Here is a 13,494-nt window from a genome sequence, read left to right as displayed (position 1 = left end):
CCTATCCTCCTCTCTCCCTTTTGCTGTCAACCAAAAGGCAAACATAACAACCAGAGTATTTATAATCTAATAAGAGGTATAAATTGATCCATATCAATTTATAACATAATTATAATTGAATTTTGGATTGCTGTGGGCAATGCAGTCAGATAATGTCATTTTGACATTACTCTCTCACCTGGAAAAAAAAACATGTCCAACAAAACAGACATTTCAAATGCTTCAATCCACTGTCCATGTACTGTAAATATGCCATTATGGTATTACCAATGAAGCCCAATTCTAGCAGAATAAGAAAGATTGTATATCTAATTTAACTTAAGTAAAATAATAAAGTGCATCCAGTTAGCTCTTTAGCTGACATGTGTGCAGCAGACTAGCTCATCTCATCACCTCTGAGCTAGCTAGCTTGATAGTTCTTTGACACTATTTACAATGGAATTATAGTCATTGTCAAGTGTCAGTCAGACACTTTCTAGTCACAATAATAACGACCAATTTTAACCAACTTTCTCTGTCAGAACACTCAGCAATTATATTTGCTAACGTTTCAACTTGCTTACTTTCTATCTGAAGACATCTCACCCGGCAAAAACTCTCTCGCGTCGCGCGCACAATGTTGTATTTCTGGTTTGGAGCCGGAAATTGCAAAACGTCACGTTTGACGTCAGACTTAACAACCGGATATTCAGGGATATTCAGGGCATTTTTTTATTTTTACTACCCCTAGTGGTAGTGGCCCTAGGCTGCAGCCTAGGTAAGCCTATAATCTGTGCATGCTCGGCCGAGAAATAGGAGACAGCCAATTGGAGCGCTGCTACAGCTCACGTGTAAGCCAAAAGTATTTGGCCTGCCATAGACTTGCATTCGGCCGGCGCCCCGACTCCCTACCCTATGTATTTTCACAGTGAATTTTACACACACACAGATCAAATGTTTATTGTATTGGAGGATTTTTAATGAATGCTGATAGGCGCAGACAGAATATCAGCCGCATTTTGTGAATAAACAATGTTTATTTAAAAAAAAACAGTTTACAAATCGCAACTAGGAAGTGAAGGTGGGGGCGGCGCCCCAGCGCCCTCTATCAGCCAGCCGCCACTGTGCTACTATAGCTACACTACAATTCTACTGTACAGCATCTCTCTATTATTAGCTAGACTATTAGCTCTCTGTTATCTTTAAGACTTGGTCTGAAGGAACAGCTCATGCTGTGCAGGTACAGTATCGGTTGGTGTAGTTTAATCTGTCAGTGTTTCTTCTAAATGCTGAGTAGACTCTTTACTCTATTGTATCTGCATGCACAATAGGTTGTTATCGTTAACTCTCCCGCTCAGAAGCAACCTCCGTTCCATGGTGCTGCCCTTTATGAGATAATATGAACGTCATTAATTTCACAGACTGATAAGCAGTCTGTATTTAGCATTCTGCACACTGTGTTTGTGTCTGTGCCTGTCGTATTGTTTTGGAAAGAAGGTTCTGTTTTTTCAGCCTTGCTTTTCGAACAGTTGGCGTTCGTTGTTCTTGGGTTGTCCATCCTCTATCTGGCTTTACCTGGAGCCAAATTTCCATGTGCAATGTAATGCAATCCACAGCATGCATTCCCTGCTGTGTTTTGGGCCAAAGGGCGGGCATGGAAATACATACACTACTGTACAATAGGCAACGGGTCAATGTAAGGGCTGTTCTGTTCCCCTGATGTGCTATTTTGGGGTTGTGTGTGTTGCATTCATACTGTAAATAATTATAATTTAAAAAGTAATCCTTCCTTCTATTATTGTGACTGCTTATGGGCCCTTGGTCCTAGCTTTGATTTTTTTTTTTTGTTATGATGACTGATTCTCTTACTTCAGACAACTGTACTGTCGCTTTGGACTTTGGATAAAGGCATCTGCTAAATGTCAAAAATGTAATTTAATTAAAACAAATCTGCCTATTTCAGACTGAGTATGAAATCACTGACTGTGACTGACTAAGTTGAATGACAGATGACTCATAAACTTGTGATGGATGGGGCTGTCGTTAACTTATTCCCTCTCCCTCTCCCTCTCTCTCTCTCTCTTTCTCCCTCTCTCTCTCTCTCTCTTTCTCCCTCTCTCTCTCTCACACACAGACCGGACCTGCAATATCACTAAAAACCCCTGGTGAATTGAAGTGAACTGTGGGCAATATCTATCAACAGATTAACTTTGCCAACTCTTCTTGAGGGCTTTTTGTGCAAAATGAACAGACAGGATTTGATGCTGTTTCAGTGTGTGCTCATATTGTGCCTGGGTGCCTGTCTAAGCCAAAGGGACTGCACCGGCGTGGATTGCCCTGTACTGCATAACTGCATCGAGGAGGTCCTGGAGAAGGGTGCTTGCTGTGCTACCTGTGTAAAAACAGGATGTGCCTGTGAAGGTTACCAGTACTACGACTGTGTCAACGCCGGGTTCCGAAACGGGAAAGTTGCCGAAGGAGAGTCGTACTTTGTGGATTTCGGAAGCACAGAATGCTCTTGTCCACAGGGAGGCGGGAGAATCAGTTGCCGTTTTATCCCGTGCCCCGAAATCCCAGCCAACTGCGTAGAGGTCGCGCAACCTGCGGACGGATGTCCGGAGTGTGTGCGCATCGGCTGCGTCCACGACAACCAGAAGTACAAGGCCGGCCACTCCTTCCAAATGGATCCGTGTAAGATGTGTCACTGCCCGTACGACGGCGGCCGCCTGATGTGTTCCCCCGTCCCCGACTGTGACCCGAGGAAGGTCAGAAAACACGTGTCAGTGACGAACACGGAGAACAACAACAACCCTCTCAGGGACAGAAACCTCCGGCTTGACAAGAAACAGACAGGCCTACTCGAACCGCTTTCCAACCTGCACAGGCTGACTCCCAGACCCAGTAACACCCTACCTCTCTATAAAGAGACTCCACCACACACCCTGGGTGAAGAAGAGGCAGATTATACAGACTATACACCGGCTGAACCCACGACCACTAGTCCACAAGACCCGGCCCAACCAATGGGATCTACCACTGCCTCACCAGTACCAGTCTACTCTGAGTCCAGCTCTCCTTCTAGCATCGTTGATGATGACAGGCAGGAGCTGAGAGAGCGACTTGGAGCATATGATCAGGAGAGGAGAGAAGAGGCTCCTGATGAGCCCCATCACAAGGACGAGACCACGTCAAGAGTACAGGGGGTAACAGAAGCAGCAACAACAACAACAACAACAACAACCACCACCACCAAACAGGAAGTCACCTCAGAGAGTCAACACAGGCGTCAACAGGAAGCGGAGGCTAGGCCCAGCAGGCGTCACGGAGACAGAGACAGAGCGACACAGGACATGATGACGCACGCTGCCCATGCTGAACAGGAAGTGAGGGACACTGTCCATCATGAACCTAGAGGGGGTCATAGCAGCCATGATGGAGGTCACGTGTCCCAGAGCCACGGGAGACATGAGAAGCCCTCCGTGGAGCCCAGGCAATCCCATAATAAACAGGAGCAGGTGTCCAGCCCCACAGTGAAGTACAGCCCCACCAGCAGAGCTCCAGTGAAGATGAGGGAGGAGGGAGACAACCTGCCCAGGAGACAGCCCCAGACCCTGTTCAACTACCAGGACCAGAATGAGGAGGGAAACAGCCAGGGTATGTCATAAGCAAAACTCTGTATGGATATAATATATATTCTAATATATTATATTAGAATATATATTATATTATGAATACTTCCTTATTGATATATTATACAACAGTTAGTTCCGACCAAGTAATTTGATTGGACAAGAGGCATTCCATGAGTGCTGATATACAGTATAACAGCACTGGGACCTTTAACTACATGTATCACTCCGCCGCACAGATGTTCTACTAAATGACCGTTAATTAGACTACATGTTTGTGTTCAGGTTACTAGGCAACAGTCCATTTGAAGTTCAGTTGCGGAACTACTCCCAGTTGCGGAACTACTCCCTCTCGTGTGATATTGCTTAAATAACACATATTGATCATTGTATCCAGCCGTCATTTTAAAATATGATTTATTCTTTGAAATAATAAGTACATTCATCTCTATTGAATGGTTTGTACACCCCATTTAATGTAATAACCCAGTGTGTGCAACATCGTACCTTGTTCCTCTCATATTGTGTTCAGTGTAAGAAGTGTTAATCAGTCTACCTGTATATGCTAGCTGGCACTGGTCCAGGAAAAACTATGGTTCATGGAAAGCGTATGGTCCCCAGATAGCATTTTCCTTTCCTGCTCACTGGATGTACAGTAAAAGATTACTACTCTCATGGGGATTCTTTGAAACGCACACCCATCATTTCCCGAGTCTTTTGTTAATTTTGTCATAAAGAGATTTCCTGTGACGTCATATCCAAAGGACATCCAATAGATTTGCCTGTTTACTTTGTTTCAAAGCGTGATGAGTTACAAGGTGGTGTTTTCCTGTCCTATCATCTTTCGGGCATCAGTATCCGTCCTCATCCTTGGTTTACCTGATCTCTACTAGGGCTGGGCAAACGATCAAAATTTCTTTTTCGATAATCGCAAGAATTAACGATCAATTATCGATTAATCGATAAGCTTTTTTTTTTTCCTTGGGGAAAAAACTTTATTTGTGTTGCACACATTCATTCATTCACATTCAAACTAGACACTACAGTCAGATAACAATCCTCTTAAACAAGGCAGTGAGTAGCTTAAATTGTTTAACTTAAAAACACATTTTACGTTATAAATAAAAATATAGAAAATAAGTAACTCACCATAGGAGCAGTAAAAAAACTGTTACTCACAAATAGGAGGATGACTGAAAACGTTAGTGTCCTTAAGAGCGTCCAGCTTAACTTAAATTTAAACTCCAGCGAGAGACTGTAGGCGGCAGGCCTACTGGTTCTTGTTCAGAAAGATGATCATGTTAACATGTTCAGGGGTGAGAGACGAACGCAATCTGGTGACACGTGGACAAACTAATTTCCATTATTATTATTATTAAAAAAATATATATTTTGTGATCGACCAAGATCCTTATCGATCAATTATCGATCGTCGATCATTGATGCCCACCCCTAATCTCTACACTACACTAAACAGGCTCTGTACTGTTTGTAAATTGACTGCACTTATATAGTGCCTTATTCCATTCATTATTCTTATTCCTTATTACTCTCATTCACCCATTCACACACACATTCACACACCAATGGCAGCAAGCTACCATGCAAGGCTCCAGCCCGCTCATTGGGAGCAATTTGGGATTCAGTGTCTTGCCCAAGGACACCGACACGTCGCCAGTCTGGGGATCGAACCGCAGAACCGCCAACCTTGCGATCATTAGACGCCAGCTCTACCTCCTGAGCCACAACCGCCCCGTTGGTTTTTACCTGGGCTTTCTCAGGGATACCTGCCGTCCACGGGGCAGCAGGAGACAGCAGGTTCTGAGACGGAGAACCGATGATGGAGAGATTGAAGGGATGTCTGGAGGATGGGTTAAGAGCACAGAAGTAGAGTACGGTAGTACTCCTATCTACTTACTTTGAGAGGCAGGTTAGCTTAGCTCATGATCATGGATTTCTGTGATTGCCCAACTTTGATCGAATATGCCACAACACAGTGTTGGCATGTTTGACAATCTTCTTATGGAATCTAGGTTTTCCCCCTCTGGAAAAAAAAAACGCTCAATTAGACCATGAGATTTCAACAGAGCTTATGGCTTAATGGCTCAAATAATATACAGTATTTGTTACAGTCAACACAGTAAACAGTGAGTGAAAGGGATTATCTTTCTTATTTCTTCAACACTGAATTACAGAGCATTATTGGGTCAAAACCCTTGGACTTTGGTTAATAAGTCGGTGATGTGGGACAAACAGTAATCTCTAGATGTTCCCACCCCATGGCTAGTCAACCTGCTTTACTACACTATGGTTGTTGAGACCTGTTAGGGTTTTTTCCTCTCCTTTCACCACCTGGCCTCCATAGGAATGTATAGTATGCTTGGGTGCATGGGCTGTTTCTTTGGGAGTTAACACGGGAGGTACCTGTCTTCTACATTCCACACAGGCAAGGCTGGATGGACCAACTCTGGACTCACAAGAGTGAAACGAAAGAGCTGGTTTGAGTCAGAGGCATTGCTGTTTCACACTCTCTTCACACAATTTATTTACAAGAGCAAAGCCAGAGGTCAAGTTGTAGCAAAAACGCCTTGTTGTGATTGCCTGTGAACCCCCCAACCTGCCTCGAATTCAGTCTAACTCGTAGATTTGTCTTGACAGATGTCCTCAACTGTTTTCCACGCTGCATATCAGAGTATTAGGATATAGTCCAAGTATGCAGTGGTAGATTGCCACTTCACGCTGGGTTTACTGAGGAAGTCGGAGTTTATCTCTCTACACTGGCCTGGTCTCACTCTTTTAGTGTCTCTGCCCCTCAGAGCAGCTCTCTCGCAGGCCTGGCTACTGTCCAGACCCCTGGACCAAACTGACACAGTTAAAGTTCGCTGGTGAGTGGTGGAGGGTCACTGGGTTAGGGAGAGAGTTCCAGAATGGTGACATCCATAAGTTCAGGAAGAGTCAGAGGCGATAAGGTCCTTGACTAATGCTTGTTATCAAGGCCATTAGCGGAGGATGCCAGAATCATTTGGAGAGGAAAGGAGAAAGCATGCGCTGCAAAAACACAGCCGTCACTACGTATACAGCAAATGGGCCAGGTTTTTGCTGTTGGAAAACTGCCCAAGATTAATGGTTTCTTTTCTTTACTTTTTTTTCCTTCTCAGTCGATAACTTCCCTCTATCTACTCCCTCCCTCCCATCAGACTGTTTGCTGGGTGTTTCAAGGCCTTCCAAGGCTGTCCTGGAGCTGGTATAGGATTTCGTAGGGGGGGTTGTACCTGAAAACAGCATAATACCCATGTGATGAATGAGACCACTGTTGTGACCTGATTGCCAGACGCGGCACTCCGCTCCCTGGCGGGCTGGTGTGATTGCTCCTCTCCCGGGAGGCCGTGGGCCTCCCCCAATCACTTGGAGCTGAGGTACTCCTGCACACTGCCCCGCTCATCAAGGAGCCACTTTACCTACTCAAACAAGCTGGAATCTGTCATCGATTTATTAAATAGACATGAGAAGACATGTAAGACATGATGAACAGGAGTTGAAGCAGACCAGCGGAGGCCGGTTGGAGGTATAAATCGGAGGATATGGAAAGGTATCAGAATCAGAATCAGAATTGCTTCCTGCAACATCTGCTACATCTAATGTACGGGTACACAGAGTGTAGTTCTTGGGTTCAGGTTTCCTCGACCAGCAGAATGCAAGATCAACGATAATAAAATAAAGAAGAATATAAAATAAACAAAATCAACAATCAACAATAATTTATAATAATTAATTTTGCCATTTAGCAGACGCTTTTATCCAAAGCGACTTACAATTACGAATTACAGGGACATTCCCCCTGGAGTAACTGAGGGCTAAGTGCCTTACCCAAGGGCACACTAGTAGTGGTGTGGCTTCAGGCGGGATTTGAACTCACAACCTTCCGATCCCAAGTCCAACTCACTATCCACTAGACCACCACTACCCCCAATAGCAGCAATAGCAGCAGAATACAAAATCAACAATAACAGAATAAAGTAAAAAATAATCATTAATAATTAATTATAATAATTAATAATAACAAAGTAGAATAATGTAATGAAACACATAACTCACGCGGTATCAAACACATAACTCAAGTATTTTGTCATTGCTGTACTATCTGACTTGTGTCAGAGGTACATTAGGAGGAGTTAGGAGGTCTGTTAGGAGATGTTTTTTTATCACTCCCACTGTCACAACATGTAGCATATGGGAGTGGAGTTAGCAGATATATAATTTTCATGAGGATGAAAAGGGCAAATTCCAGACCTCGCCACATAAGGGCTCATGTCTACTATTACTCTGGATGAGCTTGGGGTTGGTTCATTCTGACCAATCTGGGGTGTTTTCCGGGTCATTGCCAGGAATGTAGGCATATCTCATTATTGCAACATGTCCTTTCTGAAGACCGGCAAACTGATCCACAAACCCACTCATGGTTGCAAATATAAAACCAACAAAGTGTATGCTAAAAAACTGGTTGTAAAAAATAAGTTATAAGTAGCAAGAGCAGGGTGATAAATAACATCTCTGCCTCCTGTATCCATCTGCAGTACAGCAGTCACTGAAATGATGGTTAAACCTTAATGACTTGTAGTTATTTCCAAACAAACCATATATGTGTTCCCTTTGGCTAAAGATTAGATGTTATGCTCAATTGCTCTTCACTGATGTGTCATGATCTGGCAGTTACACATTAGTAATGGGCTAGAAAGTAAAACAACAAATGATTAACGCCATTAATTATGAAGTAATTACTAGTGTACTACTGTATATAACAGCTTGTTAATACAGTGTTATTACTGAAGTAATTACTGGAATTACAACACAGGTATTTGGGCAACTTCTTGTAAAGTGTGACCATCAGATTAGATTACAAGTTTCACTTGTGGAACTGCTAATGAACAACTTCCTGTAACCTTAAGTAGCTTGCGATAAACCAACAGGAAATGGGTCCTCGGTTTGGAGTTAATTAGAGAGCGATTGAGGGTGTGTTCCACATTTTACCAATGACTCAACATGTATGGAAAATGTCCAAATGGGATCCACTCTTGAAATACAGATTTGCATTTATAAACTCCAATCAATGAGTCTATTGAGTAATACTAAAACAATTACAAAACAGACAGACCCTGGGGCTGCAATGAGAGGATGTTTACCTTTACCATGATGATCAGACCCTGAAGGAAAGAATGCGAGATCGCCAGAGCCAGTCGGTAACAGCAGAACACCATATACTGTAGGCGGGACTAAAGGACACGCTTCAGTGTGTGTTTATGCTTCATGCTGGTCATCCAGCCACAGGGGAATCAAATGGGATTGGAGGTTAGGTTACTGAGGGAAACCATCAAAGACTGAGGGATGGCCCTCAGGGCTCCCATCCACCAACCGCAACCTCAGTCAGGAGTTCATTGAGACGGATCGCCACATGTCCCTCTGCTTCAGCTCTGTGTCGAGGAGAATAGAATAATAACTGTCAATACGCTTATGTTTACGTCATGGCGATAGGGGAAGAACCCTCCCTATTATGTCATCATAGCCAGCTGCCGTCGAACAGTTCCAGCATGGCATCCAGGACATGTCACAACGATGTTATTTTCAACCAGATGATCTGGTTGATCTCTACAGATATGATGGCAGATGTCAAAAGTGTAAACGCGATGATTCTGTGTGTATGTACAGGAGGAGAGAGCACATCAATCACCTCAGAATTGTGTTTTATCTTCGTGGGTAAAGAGACTGCATTCATGTTTCCCAACTCTTTGAGGGAGTCTATCCCATTTGTGTGGATGGAAACCCCACCTGTACTGTAAATCAGTTGCATGTCCTTAAAGGGGATGTGACACATTCGTTTTCATTAGTCTGAAGGTGAGAAATGCGACAGCGGTGCCGATTCATCTTAGATCAGGACGTGTCAGAAGTTGTTCTACTATTTTTGTTGCCCCAGACTCACATTACAGAGGAGGGTGATGTCACTCCCGTACTGACAGACAGGTGTAATGACAGACCAAGAGAAGAGAGATGTTCCTCGAACCAGACATCAAGCCCACCTCTACTAACCTCCTGCAAACATTATAAATCAGCAGAGTAGGTTATTATTACTCCCCGGGAATTCATATTTGCTTTACTCACCTAATTAGAAGGTCCGTCGAAGACATGTGGACTTTTTCAGAGACTTGGTCCAGTTACCTCAGGTAATTGTTTCAAGGCCATCACTGTACGGTAGCTCTTTCAGAAGAAGAAAAAAATACTTTCCAAAGTGGAACTGTTTGTACTGTAGTTTATCCACTGGCTCACTTAGTAAGAAAGTGCCTTTGATGGTACGGAAACAAGTTGAACATGGGGACCATTCTGTACAACGATGAGAGACCTCATTCCACCTGGAGAAAATGAATACTGTAGGATACAAATGATGAAGGATAATGTTCTGTCTTATAATAACAACCAAATACAAGCAGGTTCAAATAACAGACAGATGCAGTATGTACTGTATGCATCAAAGAGTTAGAGCCTCTCCTAAAGTTTTAAATCTTCTACATTCTTCTCAACCTATGAGTTATGCACCAGTGCAGCTGGCTCGGTGTTTGTATGAAAAGATGTCAAAGAAAGAGAGGGGGCCTCTTTTTGTTGCGAAAACTAAATTAAAGTTAATCACAAGAAAGGAAGTTACATTTGGACATTTTTGACATTTACAGAGGCAGATGCTTTTATCCAAAGCGACTTAGTATAACAAGTACATTTGTCTAAAGTACGTGAATCATCTATACATGAGTCATCATAAGGAAAAATCTATGCTAGGACCAGGTCCCATTGGCAGTCACAATGCTATATATATTATATATTAACAGTAGAGGAACTGTACAGAGGGGTAGTGGGGGTGAAAAGTTATTTAGGAGGGACCTCTTCTGTTCTTCAGGCATTCATTTTTCTTAGAATCAGGGTTAGGGTTAGTTAGAATGATTCTTTTTCTATTATACTATACAAACTGGTTCTTTTTTCCGTTTTTCTGTTCTCCGTTTTATGGCTGGTTCTTGTCGTGGCCTCATGCAAGGATTCATTTTGCTATGAGTGGAGCTTAATTATCTGGAATTGGATAACGATTTCCACTTGGCACTTCTCTCTCCACCACCTCCAGCTGCTCATGTTGTTAAATCAAGTGCTAAATTCTAATCAGGCAACTTATAAGAGACAAATGAAAGTTTAAAAGCTATACAAATTGTTCATCAGTTAATGTTTCCAGTCTGCTGGTTCAGACTGGCAGCTAAAAGGGCCACAGACCTGAACAGCGTTATTAAGCTTTGGAACTCTAATCACACTATTTTGGTGTTTATCAAGCATGAAATACTCCATGCCTGATGCTTGCAATGATACTGTGACAACCAAATCTCTCCATAGCATGACGACACATCATATGACACACATTGCCACAGGTCAAAAACATTTCACATGCAAATGTACACCCTTACAGTTTACAGTCTAGTGATTAGGTTTGAACACACGGTAGCATATCTTTATCCTGGGGGCTTTTGTTCAGTACAGTACAACTGGTGCAAGAGGCACAAATCATAGTTGGAATGTGCTGACCTGAGGTTGTAGTCATGCAACGAAGTGAACAGCCTGAGAATAATTTGTTCTAAATCAAATGATCTGTTTTTTCCTCAGCCTGTTCCTGGTACTGAGAGGATGGAGTGATAATTTGTTGCCCCTTGCTCTGTTCCAACCCTGATTAACAAAAGAAAAAAAAGAAAAATGGGAGAATATTGGCATATTCTGGAGGGTATTTTATAGTCTAAGGTTTCCTTGTGCTCTCTGCCAGTAAAACAGAGGGAAGGGTAGGGAGCCGGAGAGAATAACATAATTTGTTCCTGATGCTTTTGAATGTGTGTTCGCTGAAAGCACATTTAGGGCTAAGCTAAAGGTGAAATATGTGACATTCAAGCTTTCTGAAAGCTTCCTAATGGTTGTAATGATTATGTATAATCAGTAGCCACCAGGAAATGAAGAAATATTTCATTTACGAATGCTGTTTTGCTGTTTCCTGCCTGACACTCGGTTTGTATACAAACATGTTACCGGCGAGGGGTGTTTTAGGGGAGTGGACTCCTCTTTCTGGTGGCTGCCTCTTCGAATCATGCGCACATGCCGAAACACAACACCTAATGCCCAAAACTAAAAGTACATTTCTGGGGATTATATATTCTAATTATTGGGAAAGATGGTGTTGTTTGGAACTTCAAATTGAATTTCGTGCACTCGTCAGAGGTGGCAGATTGCCAACAGACTTACTCCCACCTCCTTTAATATATCTAATGCAGTTGGCAAGCTGACATGCAGATTCGCTTCCCATAAATGTCTCCCTCTCTTTCTTGCATTTTCTTTTTTTAATCTTAGACCTCTCAGACCCTGCCTGTCACATATTATTCTCATTAATGTCTCATCTCATTTCAATCTCATTTGTGCGTGTGCGTGTGCGTGTGTGTGTGTGTGTGTGTGTGTGTGTGTGTGTGTGTGTGTGTGTGTGTGTGTGCGTGTGTGTGTGTGTGTGTGTGTGTGTGTGTGCATGTGTGTGTGTGTGTGTGTGTGTGTGTGTGTGTGCGTGTGTGTGTGTGTGTGTGTGTGTGTGTGTGTGTGCGTGTGTGTGTGTGTGTGTGTGTGTCATCGTGTAGCTTCTGCCAAGGAGCTGGTGGAGGTCTGCTGTGGAGCTGGGGAGAAGTGGGCCTCAGCCAACGGGCACTGCAACAACATGGAGCTCCCCAGAGAAGACAGACACTCCATCTGTCGGTAAGGCCATGGAGGAAGACTGTAGAGCTCTGGAGATTTCCACGGACGTTATTCTGTATAAGTACAGTCTAGGTGCCTGTCTGTCCCCGCCAACTTGTCATTGTAACTGTAGCTGGAGTATTGACGGTTTTATTGTAGAAGCATTTAAGTACCCAGGCGAATAGAGTTGAGATGCCAATGGGTGGTGTAGTATTTACAAGTTATACTTTTCATTGGTTGTTATTATGTTCATTTGCGTTTCGTTGTCAGATTTACTGGTGTCACTTTATGAGTCCATGGCCGTGTCCTTGTTATTGTGCGTCATGAGTCATTTTCTATGAAACGTTTGTTGGTCATTGTGGTTTTGAATGTAACATTCAACCAGCAATTTTTGTTTAACTGCGCCAATGTTACTACCATTTGTTTTACAAGAATAACATCACACTGTGCACGTTTGCATGTTTTCCTTTCTGACAGTGGATTTCTAGTTTGGCTCCTCTTAACAACCCTTGACAATGCTGGCTTGTCTGTTTAACCGTAATTCATTTTCAATGAAGAAAGAAGTTCAGAATTCATTTTCAATGAAGAAAGAAGTTCAGAACCAACCAACCAGACAGTTATGCAGTAGAACCAGTGGAGGAATAGCTAGCCCGTGCCAGTGTTGTGGTAAGACTACAGTTACAGTAAAAACACTGCTGCAGACAGTGTATCTCTCTCTCTCCTGACAGAACCCGCCCAGAGACAGTGCTGTTTGGGCTCCGTGAAAGAGAGCAAGTGTTTCTCGGGGATCAATGCAGCTAAACAAGGAACGTCCTGCGATGCAGACACCAGCGACCAGTGTGGAGCCGACTCCTACAAGGTCAGTAACTGTGACCAAATAATAATAATAATAATAATAATATTAATATTAATATCTTAGATTTATTATAGCACCTTTCAAGGAACCCCAAGGACGCTTTACGCCAAAGAAACTAAGGGGGCCAAAGGCCTTGGTGAACAGGTGGGTTTTGAGGGCTGATTTGAAGGTGTCCAGAGTAGTGCCGTTGCGGATCACTGTGGGGAGAGAGTTCCAAAGGGTGGGGGCTGCCATACTGAAGGCTCTGTC

At 43.1% G+C, this 13,494-nt stretch overlaps 1 protein-coding gene across 1 annotated transcript in view; it reads left to right on the top strand.

Moving 5' to 3' along the window:
• The first annotated feature begins 2,198 nt into the window (after positions 1–2,198).
• Positions 2,199–13,494, top strand: part of fbln2 (fibulin 2) — a 27,942-nt gene continuing 16,646 nt past the window's right edge. Inside the window, 4 exon segments of the mRNA XM_080534929.1 lie at positions 2,199–3,633; positions 12,296–12,410; positions 13,118–13,121; positions 13,123–13,248. Of these exon segments, the coding sequence (XP_080391055.1) occupies positions 2,223–3,633; positions 12,296–12,410; positions 13,118–13,121; positions 13,123–13,248 (1,656 nt within the window). The 5' untranslated portion in view covers positions 2,199–2,222.

This window comes from Nansenia antarctica, assembly GCF_963989245.1.
Source record: "Nansenia antarctica genome assembly, chromosome: 6".
In the NCBI taxonomy this organism is placed as follows: domain Eukaryota; kingdom Metazoa; phylum Chordata; class Actinopteri; order Argentiniformes; family Microstomatidae; genus Nansenia; species Nansenia antarctica.
This window is presented reverse-complemented; position numbering and strand designations above follow the sequence as displayed.